The 21,079-nt window shown below is 42.0% G+C and overlaps 1 protein-coding gene across 11 annotated transcripts in view; it reads left to right on the top strand.

Moving 5' to 3' along the window:
- The window catches only part of ZMYM5 (zinc finger MYM-type containing 5), a 40,200-nt gene extending 19,323 nt beyond the window's left edge, over nucleotides 1-20,877 (top strand). For 5 of the 11 annotated variants that reach the window (XM_016925014.4, XM_054664838.2, XM_063792407.1 and 2 more), the window contains 4 exons: nucleotides 5,389-5,674; nucleotides 6,553-6,718; nucleotides 8,684-8,896; nucleotides 19,124-20,877. In XM_016925014.4, the coding sequence (XP_016780503.4) occupies nucleotides 5,389-5,674; nucleotides 6,553-6,718; nucleotides 8,684-8,896; nucleotides 19,124-19,882 (1,424 nt within the window). In that variant the 3' untranslated portion in view covers nucleotides 19,883-20,877. Of the gene's footprint in view, nucleotides 1-5,388; nucleotides 5,675-6,552; nucleotides 6,918-8,683; nucleotides 8,897-19,123 lie in introns of those variants that run through there. The other 6 variants (XM_016925020.4, XM_063792408.1, XM_009426685.4 and 3 more) reach the window with 4 other exon arrangements.
- Nucleotides 20,878-21,079: the final 202 nt, after the last annotated feature.

Here is a 21,079-nt window from a genome sequence, read left to right as displayed (position 1 = left end):
GTGTCAAAGACTTTGAAATAATGTCCATTGAAAATCATCCTTTTGAGTCTACTTTTACTTATTTATTTTTTGAAACAAGGTCTGGCTCTTTCGCTCAGGCTGGAGTGCAGTGGCACATTCTCGGCTCACTGCAACCTCCACCTCCCGGGCTCAAGCCATCCACCCACCTCAGCCTCCCAAGTAGCTAGGATTACAGGTATGCATACCACCACACCTAGCTAATTTTTTTTTTTTTTTTTGAGACGGAGTCTCACTCTGTCGCCCAGGCTGGAGTGCAGTGGGGCGATCTCGGCTCACTGAAAGCCCTGCCTCCCGGGTTCATGCCATTCTCCTGCCTCATCCTCCCGAATAGCTGGGACTACAGGCGCCTGCCACCACGTCCACCTAAATTTTTAAGTATTTTTTGGAAGAGACAGGGTTTCACCATGTTATAGCCAGGATGGTCTCGATCCCCTGACCTTGTGATCCACCTGCCTCGGCCTCCCAAAGTGCTGGGATTACAGGCGTGAGCCACCGCACCTGGCCCCCCCTTTTTTTTTTTTTTTTGAGACAGAGTCTCACTCTGTCACCCAGGACGGAGTGCAATAGCGCAATCTCAGCTCACTACAACCTCCGCCTCCCAGGTTCAAGCCATTCTCCCACCTCAGCCTCCCTAGTAGCTGGGATTACAGGCGTGTGCCACTGTGCCCAGCTAATTTTTGTATTTTTTGTAGAGACAGGGTTTCTCCATATTGCCCGGACTGGTCTCGAACTTGTGAGCTCAAGCCATCCACCTGCTTTGGCCTCCCAAGTGCTGGGATTATAGGCATGAGCCACCACACCATGCCTGTTTATTTCTTTCACTCTTTATTTGTTTTATAATACTTTCTTACATTTTAGATATTTATTGCTTGTTTTAGATGTCATTCATGTTTATATAAGCATGAATTCCATCTTATATAAATAAAAGCTCTTTCATGGAAACTGGAAGCCTTGCTATATATTCTTTTTTTTTTTTTTGCTGGAGTGCAGTGGCGCAATCTCGGCTCACTGCAACCTCTACCTCTGCTCTACCTCTACCCCGTCTCTGCTAAAAATACAAAAATTAGCTGGGCATGGTGGCGCATGCCTGTAATCCCAGCTACTTGGGAGACTGAGGCACGAGAATCACTTCAACCTGGGAGGTGGAGGTTGCAGTGAGCCAGGATCACACTCTAGCCTCCGTGACGGAGTGAGACTCTATCTCAAAAAAGAAAAAAAAAAACTGTTAAATCTGCTGGATGCAGTGGCTCACGCCTGTAATTGCAGCACTTTGGGAGGCCGATGCAGGAGGATTGCTTGATCCCAGAAATTTGAGACCAGACTGGGCAACATAGCGAAACCCCATGTCCATGTAAAAAAACTTTTTTTTTTTTTTTTTTTTTTTTTTTGAGATGGAGTTTGGCTCTTGTCTCCCAGGCCGGAGTGCAGTGGCATGATGTTGGCTCACTGCAACCTCTGCCTCCCAGATTCAAGCGATTCTGCTGCCTCAGCCTCCTGAGTAGCTGGGATTACAGGCACCTGCCACCATGCCCAGCTAATTTTTGTACTTTTAGTAGAGATGGGGTTTCGCCATGTTGGCCAGGCTGGCCTCGAACTCCTGACCTCAGGTGATCTGCCTGCCTTGGCCTCCCAAAGTGTTGGGATTACAGGTGTGAGCCACTGCGCCCAGCCAAAAAACCTTTTTTTTTTTTTTAATAAAAAAAAAACTTAAGTCATCTGTCAAAAGGATAGTCATTTTGTAGTTGTTGCTATTTTTACTCTTTAACTTGAAATAGCATAGATAAAAGAAGTCCGTTTTTAGTATTAACCTTAAATTTTCTTTTTACTTGCTGTCAGCATTAGTACAACAAAGTAGGTTTTACCAGGAAGCTTTAAGAATAAGATGACATTGATTATATTATGTTGTTGTTTGAAGTCAAAGTTCCTCCAGAATGTGTTACTTTAGTTGCTGTGTATTTCCCATGTAGATAAATTGAAGGTTTTGTAGTACAAGAGAAAAAAAACGGGCAAGGATTTCTGGAGTTGAATTGTATTTAAATTTAGGTCTTATAGGTTTAAATTTCATCATATAAAACTGGCTCTTGACAGCCCCCTGCGGGAAAGGGTCTGGCCGGCCCATGGGGTAGGTGGGTTGGTGGAGGGAAGCTGGCAGCACCAAAAGGAAAACCAATACAACTGGCTCTTCATAAAGTACACGTAAAACTGCATTCCGTTTTATGAAAATAGGATTGGCCAGGCGCGGTGGCTCATGCCTGTAATCCCAGCACTTTGGAAGGCCAAGGCGAGCAGATCACGAGGTCAGGAGATCGAGACCATCCTGGCTAACATGGTGAAACCCCATCTCTACTAAAAATACAAAAATTATCCGGGTGTGGTGGCGGGCGCCTGTAGTCCCAGCTACTCAGGAGGCTGACGCAAGAGAATGGCACGAACCCAGGAGGCAGAGCTTGCAGTGAGCTGAGATCACGCCCCTGCACTCCAGCCTGGGCAGCAGAGCAAGACTCCGTCTCAAAAAAGAAAAAAAAAAATAGGATTATATTTGTTAGAAAGGACCATTTAATTCTTTCTTTAACTTTTAGGGTACACTATGTTTCAGTGAAAGTTCTCCAGTTCCCACATACTTTTGTATAAACAGTACAAAAAAAAAAAAAAAAAAGCTCATGAGAGAAAATACCTAAATTTAGAATTTGCTCTTACATCTTTTGTATTTTTGTTGCATTATAAACATTTCTGACCATGATACTGACTCTAGGGAGTTTGATTTCTGATACCTAGGTAACTCCTATCCCTCTTGCTGAGAATAATTAGGGAAAAAATGACAAAATGTATAAAGTATCAGACATCAAGAGCTACAAATAACAAATGGAAAAACTAAGGTTCCAAGATCTGAGAGAAGAATTGGGGCTGTTTTTCCCTATTGAATATGTGTTCAATTCCAGAAAAGGCTGCAGAGAAGCTAAATGGAGTTTTCAGTAGACACTGAGGACCTGCAAAGAGGAGTACTGATAAAAACCCCCTTCCAACCTATGGATTAAAATACTAACATCATCCAGAGCCTCACAGATTGTTGTAATTTTTCATATAAAAATAGGTCAGGCCCAGTGGCTCACGCCTGTAATCCCAGCACTTTGGAGGCTGAGGCGGGCAGATCACGAGGTCAGGAGTTCAAGACCAGCCTGACCAACATGGTGAAACCCCATCTCTACTAAAAATACAAAAATTAGCCAGGTGTGGTGGCGTGCTCCTGTAATCCCAGCTACTTGGGAGGCTGAGGCAAGGAGAATCCCTTGAACCTGGGAGGCAGAGGTTGCAGTGAGCGTGCCAGTGCAAGACTCTGTCTCAAAAAAAAAAAAAAAGTAAAAAGTGGCCAGGTGGGCCGGGCGCGGTGGCTCAGGCCTGTAATCCCAGCACTTTGGGGGGCCAAGGCGGGTGGATCATGAGGTCAGGAGATCAAGACCATCCTGGCTAATACGGTGAAACCCCGTCTCTACTAAAAATACAAAAAATTAGCCGGGCATGGTGGCGGGCGCTTGTAGTCCCAGCTACTCGGGAGGCTTGAGGCAGGAGAATGGCGTGAACCCAGGAGGTGGAGCTTGCAGTGAGCCGAGATCGCACCACTGCACTCCAGCCTGGGCGACAGAGCGAGACTCCGTCTCAAAAAATTAAAAAAAAAAAAAAAGTGGCCAGGTGTGGTGGTTCATGCCTATAATTTTAGCACTTTGGGAGAGCGAGGCAGGAAGATCGCTTGAGCCCAGGAGTTCAAGATCAGCCTGGGCAACATAGTGAGACCTTGCCTCTACAAAAAATAAAAAAATTAGCCAGGTGTAATGGCATGTGCCTGTTGTCCCAGCTACTCAAGAAGCTGAGATGGGAGGATCGCTTGAGCCCAGGAGTTCAAGGCTGCAGTAAGCTGTGATCATGCCACTGCACTTCAGACTGGGCAACAGAGTGAGAAGCTGGGACTGCAAGCGAGCGCCACCACACCCAGCTAATTTTATTTTTTGTAGAGATGGGGTTTTGCCTTGTTACCTAGGCTGGTTTCAAACTCACTGGCTTCCAGCATCCCAAAGTGCTGGAATTACAGGCATGAGCCATTGCACCCTGCCTAGGCTGAGTCTTAAACCTCTGGCCTCAAGTGATCCTCCCACCTTAGCCTCCCAAAGTGCTGGGATTATAGGCATGAGCCACCTCACCTGTCCAAAAGCTGTTTTTGAAGATAGATTACAAAATAATTCTTTATCATAGAACCTTGTTTCTCAAAGCTTCACCATCATCTGAGAGTTGGTTAGAAATGCAGAGTATCAGATTTCTTCTCAGACCTACTAATTTAGAATCTCCATTTAAACAAGATTCCCAAGTGATTTAATATGCACAATAAAGTTTGAGAAGGATCTCGCCTATAAGTAGTACTGCACCTTTTGAAGCTAACAGTAATTTATGATACTGCAGTTGCTATGTAAGGTTAGGAAAGCTGAGTCTTTCCTGAGTAATCCACAATCTATATTAATGCCTGATAAGTAATATTTTAGAAGGCTGGGAAATAATAATAGATTTATATTAAACTACTGCATCTAAAGTATTTTGAAAGTAAGTGTACTAATGTCTACAATTTACTTGAAATACATAGAAAGAGATGGATTGATTGTTTAGTGGTATGAGTAGACAGAAAGATGTGATTAGGCTGGGAGTGGTGGCTCACGCCTGTAATGCCAGCACTTTGGGAGGCTGAGGCAGGTGGATTACTTGAGGCCAGGAGTCCGTGACCAGCCTGGCCAACATAGTGAAACACCCTCTCTACTAAAAATAGAAAAAAAAATTTAGCTGGGTAATCCCAGCTACTCGGGAGGCTGAGGCAGGAAAATCGCTTGAACCTGGGGGGCAGAGGTAGCAGTGAACCGAGATTGTGCCATTGCACTCCGGTCTGGGAGAAAGAGCGAGATTCTGTCTCAAAAAAAAAAAAAAGTGGCTAATATTTTTTGAGTGTGCCTGTGTGCCAGGCATTACTTTTATGTCATGTGTTCTTCATAGCACTCTGATGAGTTAGGTATCATCAATTAGTACATTTGTATATTACACTCAGGAGATCTTTGAACCTGGAGTCTGACTTAAGAGCCGATGGCTACCACATTACACAATTCCAGACGCCAACATTTACTTTATTATTATTGTTGGCACAGTGGAGTATCATTCACTTGAGATACAAAGTGGATAGTCCCCCTGGGATTGTGCATCAAGAGTGTTTGGCCTTAGCCACATGTTTATACACCTGCCCCACTTGTCTCTTAAACTCTTAAATGAAAATGCAAGTTATTTTTCTGATGTACATTTTGATTTGTTCCATGATTTTTTTCTTGTTTCATTTTTAAGATTCTTGGATCTCCCAGTCAGCTTCATTTCCCAGTAATCAGAAACAGCCAGGGGTGGATTCTTTATCACCAGTGGCCTTACTTCGTAAGCAGAATTTCCAGCCTACAGCCCAACAACAACTTACTAAACCAGCTAAAATCACTTGTGCAAATTGCAAAAAGCCTTTACAGAAGGGACAGACAGCTTATCAACGAAAAGGATCAGCTCACCTCTTTTGCTCTACCACCTGCCTTTCTTCCTTCTCTCATAAACGTACTCAAAACACACGAAGCATAATATGTAAAAAGTAAGCAGTACCTTTCAACATTTCTCCACATAGTTGAATACTAATGGTATAAATAAGTACTCAATATAACTGCAGAGCTGGATAGATTTATGGGTAGAATTGTTGCAGGAGTGTCTTCAAGTTTATTGAGCTTGAGCTCCTAGAATATATCCAAGCTGTGGACTCGTATGTGCTGTATTTACTCTCGGCAGAAAAATGGAACATAGGTTTGGAAATCAATTGCCCCTCTCCCTGCTACTACATTTGCCTCCCCTGCTCCCCCATCTTAACACCTTAGTTCTATGAATTTATTACCAGCATTTTGGTTTGTTGGTTTGTTTTTGAGACGGAGTCTCACTCTGTTGCCCAGGCTGGAGTGCAGTGGCACGATTTCCACTCACTGCAACTTCCACCTCCCAGGTTCAAGCGATTCTCCTGCCTCAGCCTCCCGAGTAGCTGGGATTACAGGTGCGCGCCACCATGCCCAGCTAATTTTTTGTATTTTTAGTAGAGACAGGGTTTCATCATTTTGGCCAGGCTGGTCTCGAACTCCTGACCTCAAGTGATGTGCCCACTTCAGCCTCCCAAAGTGCTGGAATTACAGGTGTGAGCTACTGTGCCCAGCCTATTACCAGCATTTTTGAATGCATCTAAAAATCTTAAAAACTTGTGGCAAGGTTCTTGTGCTACAAAAGATTTTTATCTCTGACTCTTCTCTTTCTATATCATTTAAGAACTCTTGGCAATAAAGCCAAAAGTGGATTTGCTGCATCTAAAAGTTATACTTGATTTCTAGTATTAAATCATAAGAAAATGAAAAATGGCTATTATTATTAATATATTTGACTTGTATTAAAATTCAGTGTTCTTAAATTATGTGTCTATCCCTTCTGTTTCAGAGATGCATCTACAAAGAAGGCTAATGTCATTCTTCCAGTAGAATCAACCAAATCCTTCCAAGAATTTTATAGTACATCTTGTTTGTCTCCCTGTGAAAACAACTGGAATCTTAAAAAAGGAGTTTTTAATAAGTCAAGATGTACAATTTGTAGTAAATTAGCAGAGGTCTGGATTTTTTATACCTAAGTTGTTGTTTAGGCTAACAGTAATAATTTTAACTTTTAAGTGCTATTATGTACTCTTTCATCTACATAATGCACATGTTCTGGATGTATAACATGAAGCTGAAAGGAAGAATAAGGATATGTTAGAACTATCTTATGGGATATTTTATAAATAAAATTCCATTTGCATAGCATGGAAAGTACACATCTGTTTCTATGGAATTGTTGTGCTCATAAACAAGGCAATTGTTTTATGGTGGATTTTGTTCTTACTGATGACATTAAATAAAAATGTAGTCTCAAGAGTTGGGGGTCAAGGGCTGGAAAACTACCCCTTGGGGCCGGACGTGGTGGCTCACATCTGTAATCCCAGCACTTTGGGAGGCCGAGGCAGGTGGATGTCTTGAAGTCAGGAGTTCAAGACCAACCTGGCCAACAGGGCGAAACCCAATCTCTACTAAAAATACAAAAATTAGCTGGGTGTGGTGGCGCAAGCTACTTGGGAGGCTGAGGCAGGAGAATCACTTGAACCAGGGAGGCGGAGGCTGCAGTGAGCTGAGATCGCGCCACTGTACTCCAGCCTGGGTGATACAGCAAGACTGTCTCAAAAAAAGAAAGAAAAAAAACCCAAAAAACAACATACCCATCTAACAAACCTGCACATGTATTCCCTGAATCTAAAAGTTAAAATTAGAAAGCAGCAGATCCCGGTACAAGAACACATGGAACAAGTGGAGTGAATGTATGCTGTTTGCTTAACATTCAGTGATATTGCAATCTTCCCATTTCCTAGAAGAGAAGAAACATGCATGCAGGCAGTCCTCACTTTATAAAAGTCTTTGGTAACTAAATTTGGTGTTGGTTACCCCCTGAGTCATGCATATCAAGAACATGATTTTATCTCAGTTACCACAGTGAGAACTACCCTGCTTCTGGTTATACAGACACGATCCTGAATACAGATAATATTGATTCCCTTAGCTCCCTCCACAAATGTTCTAGGGCAGTGAACTTTACTTACAATACCATCTAAAAATTGTTGATCCTTGTTGATGAGTGACTCACACATATAATCCCAACTGCTTAGGAGGCTGAGACAGGACATTCACTGGAGTCCAGGAGTTTGAGGTGGAGTGAGCTATGATTGTACCACCGCTTTCCAGCCAGGGTGATAAAGCAAGAGACACTATCAAAAGAAAAAAAAAGATTGTTGACCCATTTCTTTTAAGTGGGTCATGTCAAAATCTTCTAAACCAAAGTGAGGTGTGGTGCTGCAAGCCTGTAATCTGGGCTATTCAGGAGGCATGAGTAGAGGGCTTGCTTGAGACCAGGAATTCGAGCCCAGGGCAACATAGCAAAAACTTGTCTCAAAAAAATAAAAATAAAAGTTCATTATCTGTTGTTATTAAATGTCTTTAAGGAAGTTATTGATTTTATTGCTTTCCTATGAATCTTGTCCTCTTTTGTGAAATCAAAGTGATCTTACAAATAAAGGAAAAAATAAAATATGCTTTTTAAAAATCTTTTCCCAGCTAGGCATGGTGGCTCATGCCTGTAATCCCAGCATGTTGGGAGGCCAAGGCGGGCAGATCACTTGAGGTCAGGAGTTCGATACCAGCCTGGCCAACATGGTGAAACCCTGTCTCTACTAAAAATAAAAAAATTAGCTGGGCGTGGTGGCGGGCGCCTGTAATCCCAGCTACTTGGGAGGCTGAGGCAGGAGAATCGCTTGAACATGGGAGGCAGAGGTTGCAGTGAGCCAAGATTGTGCCACTGCACTCCAGCCCGAGTGACAGAGTGAGACTCTATCTCAGAAAAAAAAAAAAAAATCTTTTCCCTGGGTATATCTTCCTCTGAGATATGATTAGGGATTCTTTGCTTCTGTTGCAGAAACTAGTAATCTCATTGCTTGCTATGCTAATCTGGTTCATATATCTTAGTTAATGAATTCTGGTTTTTCTTTTAGATTCGCCATGAAGTCAGCGTAAATAATGTAACACATAAACTGTGCAGTAACCATTGCTTTAATAAGTACAGATTGGCCAATGGTCTAATAATGAACTGCTGTGAACACTGTGGAGAGTACATCCCTAGTAAGAGTACTGGAAACAACATCCTGGTGATTGGAGGTCAGCAGAAGAGATTTTGCTGCCAAAGTTGTATTAACGAATATAAACAGGTAATTCTTTTTCATGAGTTTTAAATGATCAAATATATAGTAGCTTTACCCTTACAGCTTACATGAACCGGATTTATCTTAGAATCTCATTTAATTCCATTTTGCCATTCTGTCATTGGTTTGTCCCATCTCAAATATTCAAGTCTAAGATTGTTGTAAGCTTGTTTTAAAAGTTTACTTTGGGCTGGGTGCAGTGACTCACTTGTGTAATTCCATCATTTTGGGAGGCTGAGGTGGGAGGATTGCTTGAGCTCAGGAGCTTGAGACCATCCTGGGCAGCATAGTGAGACGTAATCTCTACTAAAAATTTTTTAGAATTAGCCGCAGGCATGATGGCATGTGCCTGTAGTCTCAGCTACTTTGGAAGCTGAGGTGTAAGTATTGCTTGAACCTGGGAGATTGAGGCTACAGTGAACTATGATTGTACCACTGCACTCCAACTAGGCAACAGAGCGAAAGCCTGTCTCAAAAAAAAAAAAAGAAAGAAAGAAAATGATCAGGCACAGTGGCTAACACTTGTAATCCCAGCACTTTGGCCAAGGCAGGTAGATCACTTGGGGCCAGGATTTTGAAACCAGACTGGGCAACATGACAAAAACCCCTGTCTACTAAAAATACAAAAATTAGCCAGGCGAGTTGGTGTGTGCCTGTAATCCCAGCTACTTGGGAAGCTGAGGCATAGGAATCACTTGAACCTGGTAGGCAGAGGTTGCAAACCCGAGATCATGCCACTGCATTCCAGCCTGGGTGACAGAGCAAGACTCTGTCTCAAAAAAAAGAAAAAGGTTACTCCTGGATGAATTTAAAAGACTAATTTTTCTTCTGTACCATTTAGCACTCCCACTAAGCACTTGATAATTCTAGTCGCTCTACATTCTGACCAAAATTTGGAGCCAGGTGAGGTGCTTCACGCCTGTAATCCCTGCACTTTGGGAGGCCCAGTTGGGAGAATCAGCTGAGGCCAGGAGTTCAAGACCGGCCTGGTCAACATAGCCAGACCCTGTCTCTACAAAAAAAAAAAAAAATTAAAATGTGGTAGTTGTCTGTTTTGTCTATCAGGTCTTCAGCCCATTTTTTATTGAATTCTTTTTGTTACTGAGTTGTAGGAGTCCTTGGTATTATTCTGGATACATGTACTTTATAAAATAAATGTATTTGGAAAAAAATTTTTTTTCTTCTGTTTTTTTTAAAAAAGAAAAAAATAGGCTGGACGTGGTGGCTCACGCCTGTAATCCCAGCACTTTGGGAGGCCAAGGCGGATGGATCACCTAAGGTCAGGAGTTGGAGACCAGCCTGACCAACGTGGCGAAACCCCGTCTCTACTAAATACAAAAAAATAAGCCGGGCATGGTGGCTGGCACCTGTAATCCCAGCTACTCCGGAGGCTGAGGCAGGAGAATCGCTTGAACCTGGGAGGTGGAGGTTGCAGTGAGCGGAGATTGCGCCATTGCGCTCCAGCCTGGGCAACAAGAGCAACGCTCTGTCTCAAAAAAAAGAAAAAGGAAATACAGGTGGGTTTCAATATGTTGCCCAGGCTGGTCTCGAACTCCTGGGTTCAAGCAGTACTCCCGCCTCAGCTTCCCAAAGTACTGGGATTATAGGCATGAGCCATTGTGCCTGGCTGGAAGATTTTCTTTCAGACTGATTTGTCTTTTCATTTTCTTAATGTTTTGTTTTGTTTTCCTAATGTTACTTTTGAAAAGTACAAGATTTTAATTTTTATAAGTCCTATTTATTATTTGCTTCTCTTGCGATTAATAGTTTTTGTGTATTTAAGGAATCTTTGCCCACCAAAATTACAAAGATATTTTCCTACATTTCCTTCTAGAATCTTTTCTGTTTTAGCTTTTATTTCTTAGGCCTGTGATTCATTTTGAATTAATTTTGTATATGGTGTTAGATGTGGGTTAAAGAATTATCAACTTCCTGATTTTAAGACTTTAAAATGCTGCAATAATCAAGGCAGTATGGTTTGGTATATAAACAAATGGGCTAACAGAGATCAGTGAAATAGAAGATAGTCCAGAAATAGAACCACATAGTAGATTTTTCAAGAAGGTACCAAATTATTCTGATGGGAAAAACAAGATTTTTTAACAAATTATGCTGAAATAATTTTTTGTTTGTGTGGAAATAAATGAGCCTTGACCCCTTTTCATTGCATACACAAAAATTAAGATAGATCATAATGTAAAACTGGAAATATTCTTAACTCCCATTTCACTGGATGAGAATTTAATTGGTTAGCTTCAAGGGAAAGTAACCCTGAATTGCTAGGCTTTTATCAAACAGGAGAAACAGTGGATACCCATAGTTGACTTTTCTGTTTATTTTTGCAAGAAAACCTTATTTATGTTAAATTATTTTTTCTTTACATACATTGCACCTAATATTTAAGAAAGCTTTTGGTTTATAGAAGAACACAATGAACATTAACAAATAGAAAGGTCCAGGCACGGTGGTACGTGCCTGTAATCCTAGCACTTTGGGAGGCCAAGATGGGAGGATGGCACTAGTCCAGGAGTTGGAGACCAACGTGGGCAACATAGTAAGACCCCATCTCTACAAAACAATTTTTTTAGTTAGCCAGATATGGTGGTTGTACACTCGTAGTTCTAGCTCCTCAGGAGACTGAGGTGAGTGAGCTATGATTGCACCATTACACTCCGCCCTGGGCAACAGAATGAGACTATCTTTAACAAAACGAAATTTAAAAAGACTTAATATTGTTAAATTGTCTTTTCAAAGACAGTTACATGACAAAAGTAACCTACTGACCTTCTAATTTGGAAATAAAAACTATATTAAGTCTTAATATTCCTTTTTTATTTCTTAAATGGATGATTTAGGCTGGGTGTGGTGGCTCATGTCTGTAATCCATGCACATTGGGAGGCCAAGGCGGGCGGATCACTTGAGTTCAGGAGTTCGAGACCAGCCTGGCCAACATAGTGAAACCCTGTCTCTACTAAAAAGGCAAAAATTAGCCAGGCGTGGTGTTGTGTGCCTGTAATCCCAACTACTTGGGAGGCTGAGGAAAGAGAATCACTTGAACCTGGGAGGTGGAGGTTGCGGTGGGCCGAGATCATGCCACTGCACTCCAGCCTGGGCAACAGAGCAAGACTCTGTCTCAACAACAACAACAAAAAAAGGATGATTTACCTGTGTCTGAGTTCTTGCTAAGTTAAAGGTTGTGAGCTCATAAGCTTCAGAGAAATACCATAATGCTTATCCTCCAAAAAGCGTAAGAATTACACATAGATTATAAATTTTTTACTACTAAATAGGCACCAAAAGAGGAGGTAAAAATGAAGAAATAAGCCAGGCAGGGTGCCTCACGCCTGTAATCCCAGCACTTTAGGAGGCCAAGGGTGGCAGATCACCTGAGGTCAGAAGTTCGAGACCAGCCTGGCCACCATGGTGAAACTCCCTTTCTACAAAAAATACAAAAAGTTAGCCAGGCCGTGGTGGTGAACACCTGTAATCCCAGCTACTCAGGAGGCTGAGGCAAGAGAATCGCTTGAACCTGGGAGGCGGAGGTTGCAGTGAGCCGAGATCATGCCACTGTACTCCAGCCTGGGTGACAGAGCAAAACTCCATCTCAAAAACAAAAGAAGAAATATGCATAGTCAAACTAGGCAGACATACACCTATACATATGGTTTTTTTGTGTTTTTTTTTTTGAGACAGAATCTCGCTCTGTCACCCAGGCTGGACGATCTCAGCTCACTACAACCTCCACCTCCCGCTTCAAGCGATTCTCCTGCCTCAGCCTCCCAAGTAGCTGGGATTACAGGTGCGCATCACCATGCCCTGCTAATTTTTGTATTTTTGGTAGAGACGGACGAGGTTTCACCATGTTGGCCAGACTGGTCTTGAACTCCTGACTTCAGGTAATCTGCCTGCCTCGGCTCCCAAAGTGTTGGGAATACAGGTGTGAGCTACCACGCCTGGCCTAGATTTTCTTAAATAACTTGCTTGCTATTCTGATCCCTAGAATAAAGTGCTCATTCTACCATGTGTATTTCAGTAATACAGAGTAACTCAGTGGGGCACAGTGGCTCACACCTGTAACCCCAGTACTTTGGGAGGCAGAGGCAAGAGGATTGCTTGAGCCCAGGAGTTGGAGAGCAGCCTGGGCAACATAGTGAGACCCCATCTCTACAAAAAATTAAAAATTAGCAGGCATGGTGACACATGGCTGTAGTCCCAGCTGTTTGGGAGCCTGAGGTGAAAGGATGGCCTGAGCTTGGGAGGTCAAGACTGCAGTGAGCTGTGATTATGACATTGCACTCCAGCCTGGGTGACAGAGCAAGACCCTGTCTCAAAAAAAAAAAAAAAAAAATAGGCTGGGTGTGGTGGCTCACACCTGTAATCCCAGCACTTTGGAAGGCCAAGGCAGGTCAGGAGATCAAGACCATCCTGGCTAACACGGTGAAACCCCGTCTCTACTAAACATACAAAAAATTAGCCGGGCATGGTGGCAGACACCTGTAGTCCCAACTACCGTGGAGGCTGAGACAGGAGAATGGCGAGAACTTGGGAGGCGGAGCTTGCAGTGAGCCGAGATCACGCCACTGCACTCCAGCCTGGGGGACAGTGCGAGACTCTGTCTCAAAAAAAAAAAAGAAAAAGAAAAAGTAACTCATAAACAGTTGGCAAAGGCCGGGCGAGGTGTCTCATGCCTGTGGAGGCTGAGGCGAGTGGATCGCTTGAGCTCAGGAGTTTGAGACCAGCCTGGGCAACATGGTGAGCCCCTGTCTGTACAAAAAATTAGCCAGGTGTGGTGACACATACCTGTAGTCCCAGCTGCTTGGGCGGCTGAGGCAGGAGAATCGCTTGAACCTGGGAGGCGGAGGTTGCAGTGAGCCAAGATGGCGCCACTGCACTCCAGCCTGGGTGACAGTGTGAGACTGTCTCAAAAATTACATGTTAGCCAGGCATGGTGGTTCATACCAGTAGTCCCAGGTACTTGGAAAGCTGAGGTGGGAGGATCACTTGAGCCCAGGAGGCAGAGGTTGCAGTGAGCCGAGATCACGTCACTGCACTTCAACCTGAGCAACGGAGTAAGACCCTGTCTCAAAAAATAATAAATTAATTAATAGTTGCCAAATATAGGCATGATATTTCTGTATAATCAGAATGTTTTACATTTTATAAATGTGCTTCCCCACTCCACCCCAAACACATGAGTATTTTCAAGTGATAAGTGACAGCCTTCTGAAAAGGCCAACACATAAGAAAAAAACTGAAATCTTGCACTTAGTAGCTTATTGCTGAATAACATACACGTCATAAAATGTAAAGACAGAATCTTGATCTAAGCCAGTGCTTCTCAATCAGGGATGATTTTTGTCCCCATGGGGACATTTGGCAATGTCTAGAAACATGTGTGACTCACACCTGAGGGGTGCTGCTGGACTCTAGTGGATAGAGTCCAGAGGTGCTGCTAAACATCTGCAGTGCACAGCACAGTTCTCACAACAAATAATCATCTTGTCCAAGAAATCCTGCAACTAAAGATAAGTGGATGGGTGTTGAATGTGTATGGTGAGCATGGTAAGAGGAAGGAAAGCAAAATTTTCATCTTCCTCATTGAGAAGTCAATTGATGATACCTAAAGCTGGGAGGAAAAAAAAGTCAGTAAATAGTGATACAAACAAGTAACTTTGAGATTTGGAAATAACCGAAGAATCAGCTAGAAAAGTTATGTAAGTGCTGGGCATGGTGGTGTGCACCTACAATACTAGCTACTAGAAAGACTGAGGCGAGAGGGTCACTTGAGCCCAGGCGTTTGAGGCTACAGTGCACTAGGATCATACCTGTGAATAGCCACTGTACTCCTCCTGGGCAACAAAGCAAGGCCTTGTCTCAAAAAAATTGTTTGCCAGGCATAATGGCTTATGTCTGTAATCCCAGCACTTTGGGAAGCTGAGGCAAGAGGATTGCTTGAGCCCAGGAGTTCAAGACCAACCTCAGCAACATGGTGAGACCCCTGTCTCTACAAAAAAAAACTTAAAAATTAGCTGGCGTGGCATGCCCCTGTGGTCCCAGCTACTTGGGAGGCTGAGCTCGGAGGATCACTTGAGCCTGAGAGGTCACGGCTGCGAGTGAGTGAACCATGATTTCATCACTGCACTCCAGCCTGAATGACAGAGCGAGACTATCTCAAAATATATTTATTTTTTTAATGGTATATATTTTAAAAATTGTTTTATTTTTATTTTAAAAGGTTGTAAGTGGTTAGCTTCTGGTAAAGGGGAAATGGGTGGAGGTGGTAGGGGACTCCTATTTGTTTTAATTAACCTGGCATGACTAGCTGGTGTTTTATACTAAATGTATCTGGTTTTTTTTGTTTTGTTTTGTTTGTTTGAGACAGGGTCTCTCCCTCTGTCACCCAGGCTGCTGTGCAGTGGCTTGAGCTCTGCTCACTGCAACTTCCAGCTCAAGTGATCCTCCCACCTTAGCCTCCTGAGTAGCTGGGACTGCAGGCATGTGCCACCACACTCGGCTAGGTGATAGGAATTTTTCAGCTCCATTATACTCTTAGGGGACCACTGCCTTATATGCCATCCATCATTGAAAGTCAAACTCATTGTGTTGAAAACTGAACCTCCAAACCTGGTTTCCTTTGTTTCCCATATCAGTAAATGAAGCCACCATCCACCCAAATGCCCATTCAGAAACTTAGGGTCATTGTTTACTCTTCTTTCTTCCTTAGCCCCTAGAGCCAATCAATTACCAACTAATCCAAATTCTACTTCCTGAGCACTTCTCAACTCCTATCTCTACGGCTATAATCCTAGACATAGCTAACATCATCTTTTGCCAGAATTACTACTATAGTTTCTTGACTGATCTCTGTGCCTCTTCCTTCCTTACGTAAGGTTGGGAATTCATAATACAATTAGAGCAATCTTTCCAAAGTACAAATTTGATCATGTCACATCTCTGCATTTATTTATTGGATCATATCACATCTCTGCATTGATTGATTGATTGGAGACAGAGTCTCACTCTGTCATCCAGGCTGGAGTGCAATGGCACGATCTCAGCTCACTGCAACCTCCACCTCCCAGGTTCAAGCGATTCTCCTGCCTCAGCCTCCTGAGTAGCTGGGATTACAGGTGCGCGCCACCACTCCTGGCTAATTTTTGTATTTTTAGTAGAAACAGGGTTTCACCATGTTGGCCAGGCTGGTCTTGAACTCCTGACCTCAGGTGATCCACCCGCCTTGGCCTCTCAAAGTCCTGGGATTACAGGCGTGAGCCACCGCACCTGGCCCACACCTTTGCATTTTTTACTTTAAAGCTGCCACATTACTTTCAGAATGAAACAGAACAAGTCCATTTTTATTTTCTTTCACTGCATTGCATATGGTACTCAAGTTGTGTTGTGTATAGCTAATAGGATGCCATTCACATTTTATACATCTTTTTTTTTTTTTGAGATGGAGTCTCGCTCTGTCGCCCAGGCTGGAGTGCAGTGGCGCAATCTCGGCTCACTGCAATCTCTGCCTCCCGGGTTCATGCCATTCTCCTGCCTCAGCCTCCCGAGTAGCTGGGACTACAGGCGCCCACCACTACGCCTGGCTAACTTTCTGTATTTTTAGTAGAGACAGGGTTTCACCATGGTCTCCATCTCCTGACCTCGTGATCCGCCCGCCTCAGCCTCCCAAAGTGCTGGGATTACAGGCGTGAGCCACCGTGCCCAGCCCACATTTTATACATCTTTATTATGTTAAATCTTTTTAGTTTTTTTATTATAATTTTATTGACACCAAAATAGGTAATGTGTCTTTATTACAACATATTTCAGTAAATGGTAGTAAAATGTTCAAAAACAAAATAAAAATTAAATTTCTGACAGATATGGTGACCTCATCTAACAATGTTAATAAACATACATACTACTTTGAATTTACAGTGTTAATCTAGCAACATCTAAATGGTCTGTTTTTGAGCAAGGAGCTGCTTTTTAAGCACATTGTTTCAATTAAAATCAAATTTTAAAAATGTTCTTTGTATTAGTGGATTAAAATAGTATGCTTAGTTCTCACTTTAAATCCCTAAGTATTTATGACCTATTTAAAAAGTAATCACTTGTCATTAATAATTGATGAACAAAATATTATGTATACCTGAATTAGAGCTCTCTCTTCATATTTGTGTGTGTTTGGGCCCATGTATTGAAGGAATTATTTATGAAAATTTCACCATTAAAGTTAATTGCTGTTAAATTTTAGTGACTTTCACATTAATTTTTATAACCACTTTATTGAGATGTAATTAACATACCCTAAAATTCACCAATCTTAGAACATTTTCATCATCCCCAAAATAAACCCCCTATCTATTAACAGTTCCCCTTTCAACTCCAACTCCTCCAAAGTTCTAGGCAACTGTTAGTCTATCTTCTGCCTATAAATTTGCCTCTTCTGTAACATTTCACATAAATAGAATCACACAAGTACTTCGCAACTAGTTTATTCATGTGTCATACTATTTTCAATTTTTTCCCATGTTGTAGCATACATCAGTACTTCATTTGTTTTTATCCATTGCATGGATAATACTGTATTTTTATCTATTCTTTGATCTGTGATGGGACATTTGAGTTGTTTCTACTTTTTGGCTATTATGAGTAATATTATCATGAACATTTGGGTCTAAGTTTTTGTGTGGACACAGTTTTTTTTTTTTTTTAACGAGACGGAGTCTCCCTCCTGTCACCCAGGCTGGAGTGCAGTGGCGAGATCTTGGCTCACTGCAACCTCTGTCTCCCGTGTTCAAGCAGTGTTCTGCCTCAGCCTCCCGAGTAGCTGGGATTACAGGTGCCCGCCACCATGCCCAGCTAATTTTTGTATTTTTAGTAGAATCAGGTTTTCACCATCTTGGTTAGGCCGGTCTCGAACTCCTGACCTCGTGATCCCCCCACCTCGGCTTCCCAAAGTGCTGAGATTACAGGCGTGCGCCACCATGCCTGGCCTGTGTGTCCATATATTTTTATTTCTTTTGGGTATATACCTTGGAGTGGAATTGCTGGGTCATAGGGTAACTCTGTTTAAATTTTGACAAACTTCCAGTTTTCATTTTTTTGTTTTTTGTTTTTTGAGACGGAGTCTCGCACTGTTGCCCAGGCTGGTGTGCAGTAGCATGATCTCAGCTGGCTGCAACCTCTGCCTCCCAGGTTCAAGCAATTCTCCTGCCTCAGCCTCCCGAGTAGTTTGAATTACAGGCGCCTGCCACCACACCCATCTAATTAATTTTTTTGTTTCTTGTTTTTTGTTTTTTTGAGCCAGACAGTTTTCAAAAGTGGCTACACCACTTTACATTTCCCACCAGGATCTTAGAGAGGTTCCAGTTTCTCCACATCTTTGCCAAGACTTTTGTTCTCTTTTTTTTTTTTTTTAAGCATGGAGTCTTGCTCTGTTGTCCAGGCTGGAGTACAATGGCATGATCTCAGCTCACTGCCACCTCCGACTCCAGGGTTCAAGTGAGGTCTCTTGTGTCTCAATCTCCAGAGTAGCTGAGATTACCAGTACCTGCCCCACCACGCCCAGCTAAATTTTGTATTTTTAGCAGAGACGGGGTTTCGCCATATTTGCCACGCTGGTTTCAAACCCCTGACCTCAACTGATCCACCCGCCTTGGCCTCCCAAAGTGCTGGGATTATAGGCATGTGTCACCACACCCAGCCTCATTCTCTATTATAGTCATCCTCTTGGATATGAAGTGGTATGTTGTCACCTTTTTTTTTCTTCTTCTTTTGGGACTTGTCACCTTTTTTCTTCTTCTTCTTCTTCTTCTTCTTCTTTTGGGACAGGGTCTCACTCTTTCGCCCAGACTGGAGTGCAGTGGCGCGATCTCAGCTCAGCTCAACCTCCGCCTCCTGGGTTCAGGCGATTCTCCTGCCTCAGCCTCCAGAGGAGCTGGGATTACAGGCGCATGCCACTATGGCCCGGCTAATTTTTGTATTTTTAGTAGAGACAGGGTTTCACCATGTTGGCCAGACTTGTTCTCGAACTCCTGACCTCAAATGATCCATCCACCTTGGCCTCCCAAAGTGCTGGGATTACAGGCATGAACCACCGCACCCGACCGTCGTCGTCTTTTTGATTGGCATTTCTTTGATGCCTAATGATGAGCATGTGCTTATTGAGCATTTGAATATACATTAATTTTTAAAAGTTTAACCTAAAATAAAATTATAATCCTCTTTGTCCTCAGATGATGGAAACAAAATCAAAAAAATTAACAGCATCAGAAAATAGAAAAAGGAATGCTTTTAGAGAAGAAAATGAGAAACAATTATATGGATCGTCAAATACACTTTTGAAAAAAATAGAGGGAATCCCAGAAAAAAAGGAAAAGACTTCACAGCTACAGCTTTCAGTAGAATGTGGCACGGATACATTACTGATCCAAGAGAATGTGAATTTACCTCCTCCTTCCACGTCAACCATAGCTGATACATTTCAAGAGCAACTGGAAGAGAAAAATTTTGAAGACTCCATTGTACCAGTTGTGCTTTCCGCAGATCCAGGTACGTGGCCCCGAATTTTGAATATTAAACAACGGGACACTCTTGTTGAAAATGTTCCGCCTCAAGTAAGAAATTTTAACTTTCCAAAAGATAATACAGGGAGGAAGTTTTCAGAAACTTATTATACACGGATTCTTCCAAATGGTGAAAAAACCACTAGATCCTGGTTACTTTATTCAACCTCAAAAGATTCTGTGTTTTGTCTATATTGCAAACTCTTTGGGGAAGGAAAAAATCAACTGAAAAATGAAAATGGGTGCAAAGATTGGCAACATTTATCACATATTCTTAGTAAACATGAAGAAAGTGAAATGCACATCAACAATAGTGTTAAGTACTCAAAATTAAAATCTGATCTGAAAAAAAATAAAGCTATTGATGCTGCAGAACGCAGATTATATGAAAATGAGAAAAATGATGGTGTGCTGTTGTTGTACACGTAATATACCTGAGTTGTTTTTTGGCATGATGATCAGAATCTTACATTACTCAGAAAACATCTGTCCTGCAATAGTCAGTACTATTGTGTTGTAAGTCTCCTCTACAGAGTAACTTGCAGCAGTTCCTTAGCAATAAGTATGATAGCAAATAAATAGCAAACAATGTTTCCATTCTAAATCTAAAACTAATTAGATTCAATCATCATTAGGCAATGACTTCATTAGGCAATGAAGATTAACAATAGGTAATTGTTAATCTTCAAAATCTATCAATTTACACCTATTTAAAAATTGGCATTTAATGACTGCCATTTGATGGGTTTGGTTAATATTCTGTTCTTGGCCGGGCGCAATGGCTCACGCCTGTAATCCAAGAACTTTGGGAGGCTCAGGCGGGTAGATCAATTGAGGTCAGAAGTTCAAGACCAGCCTGGCCAACGTGGCAAAACCTCATCTTTACTAAAAATACAAAAATTAGCCAGGTGTGGTGGCACACACCTGTAGTCCCAGCTACTCAGGAGGCTGAGGCAGGAGAATCGCTTGAACCCAGGAGGCAGAGGTTGCAGTGAGCTGAGATTGCACCACTGCAGTCCAGCCTGAGCAACAAAGCGAGAGTCAGTCTCAAAAGAAAGAAAAATATTATGTTCTAATTACCTTGAAAGAGGAAAGAAAGACTTGAATTGATCAATACCAGTTTGAATAAGATACTTATGTGAAGAAGCATTCTCAACATTATTATTAAAGTAAAACTACTCAGTTTACAGAATGGGATCTGAAACTACAGCTTTTTGCTATTAAACCAAATACTTGTGATCTACTTCGTTTGAGCAAAACAGCATTATTTGTTATGTTAATGATGGTTAATTTCCATTTTATTGGTTTTATGTTTATTTTAATTTGTAAATGTTTTAGCATTTATTATTGTATGTGAACTATATTTACCTATTTTATGTTGATAAAAATATAAAAAATATTAAAATAAGTATATATTAAGTTAACCTTCAAGTGTTATGGGCTTTTTTCTCCCTGTGAAAAGAGATGGCATGCTTGAAATTTGAGATACACCAATGAAAATTAAGGATTTAAGTTATTTTAGATGGTCAGCAGCCCCATCACTGTGTATTTAGTAAATCTCCCTTCTGTTTCTGATTTCTGATGTCAATTTTGTAATATATTAAATTTTTATATACTATTCCTGTG

This window comes from Pan troglodytes, chromosome 14 (genome assembly GCF_028858775.2).
Source record: "Pan troglodytes isolate AG18354 chromosome 14, NHGRI_mPanTro3-v2.0_pri, whole genome shotgun sequence".
NCBI lineage: Eukaryota > Metazoa > Chordata > Mammalia > Primates > Hominidae > Pan > Pan troglodytes.
The sequence above is the reverse complement of the archived record's forward strand: the minus strand, read 5'-3'. Positions and strand labels throughout refer to the sequence as shown.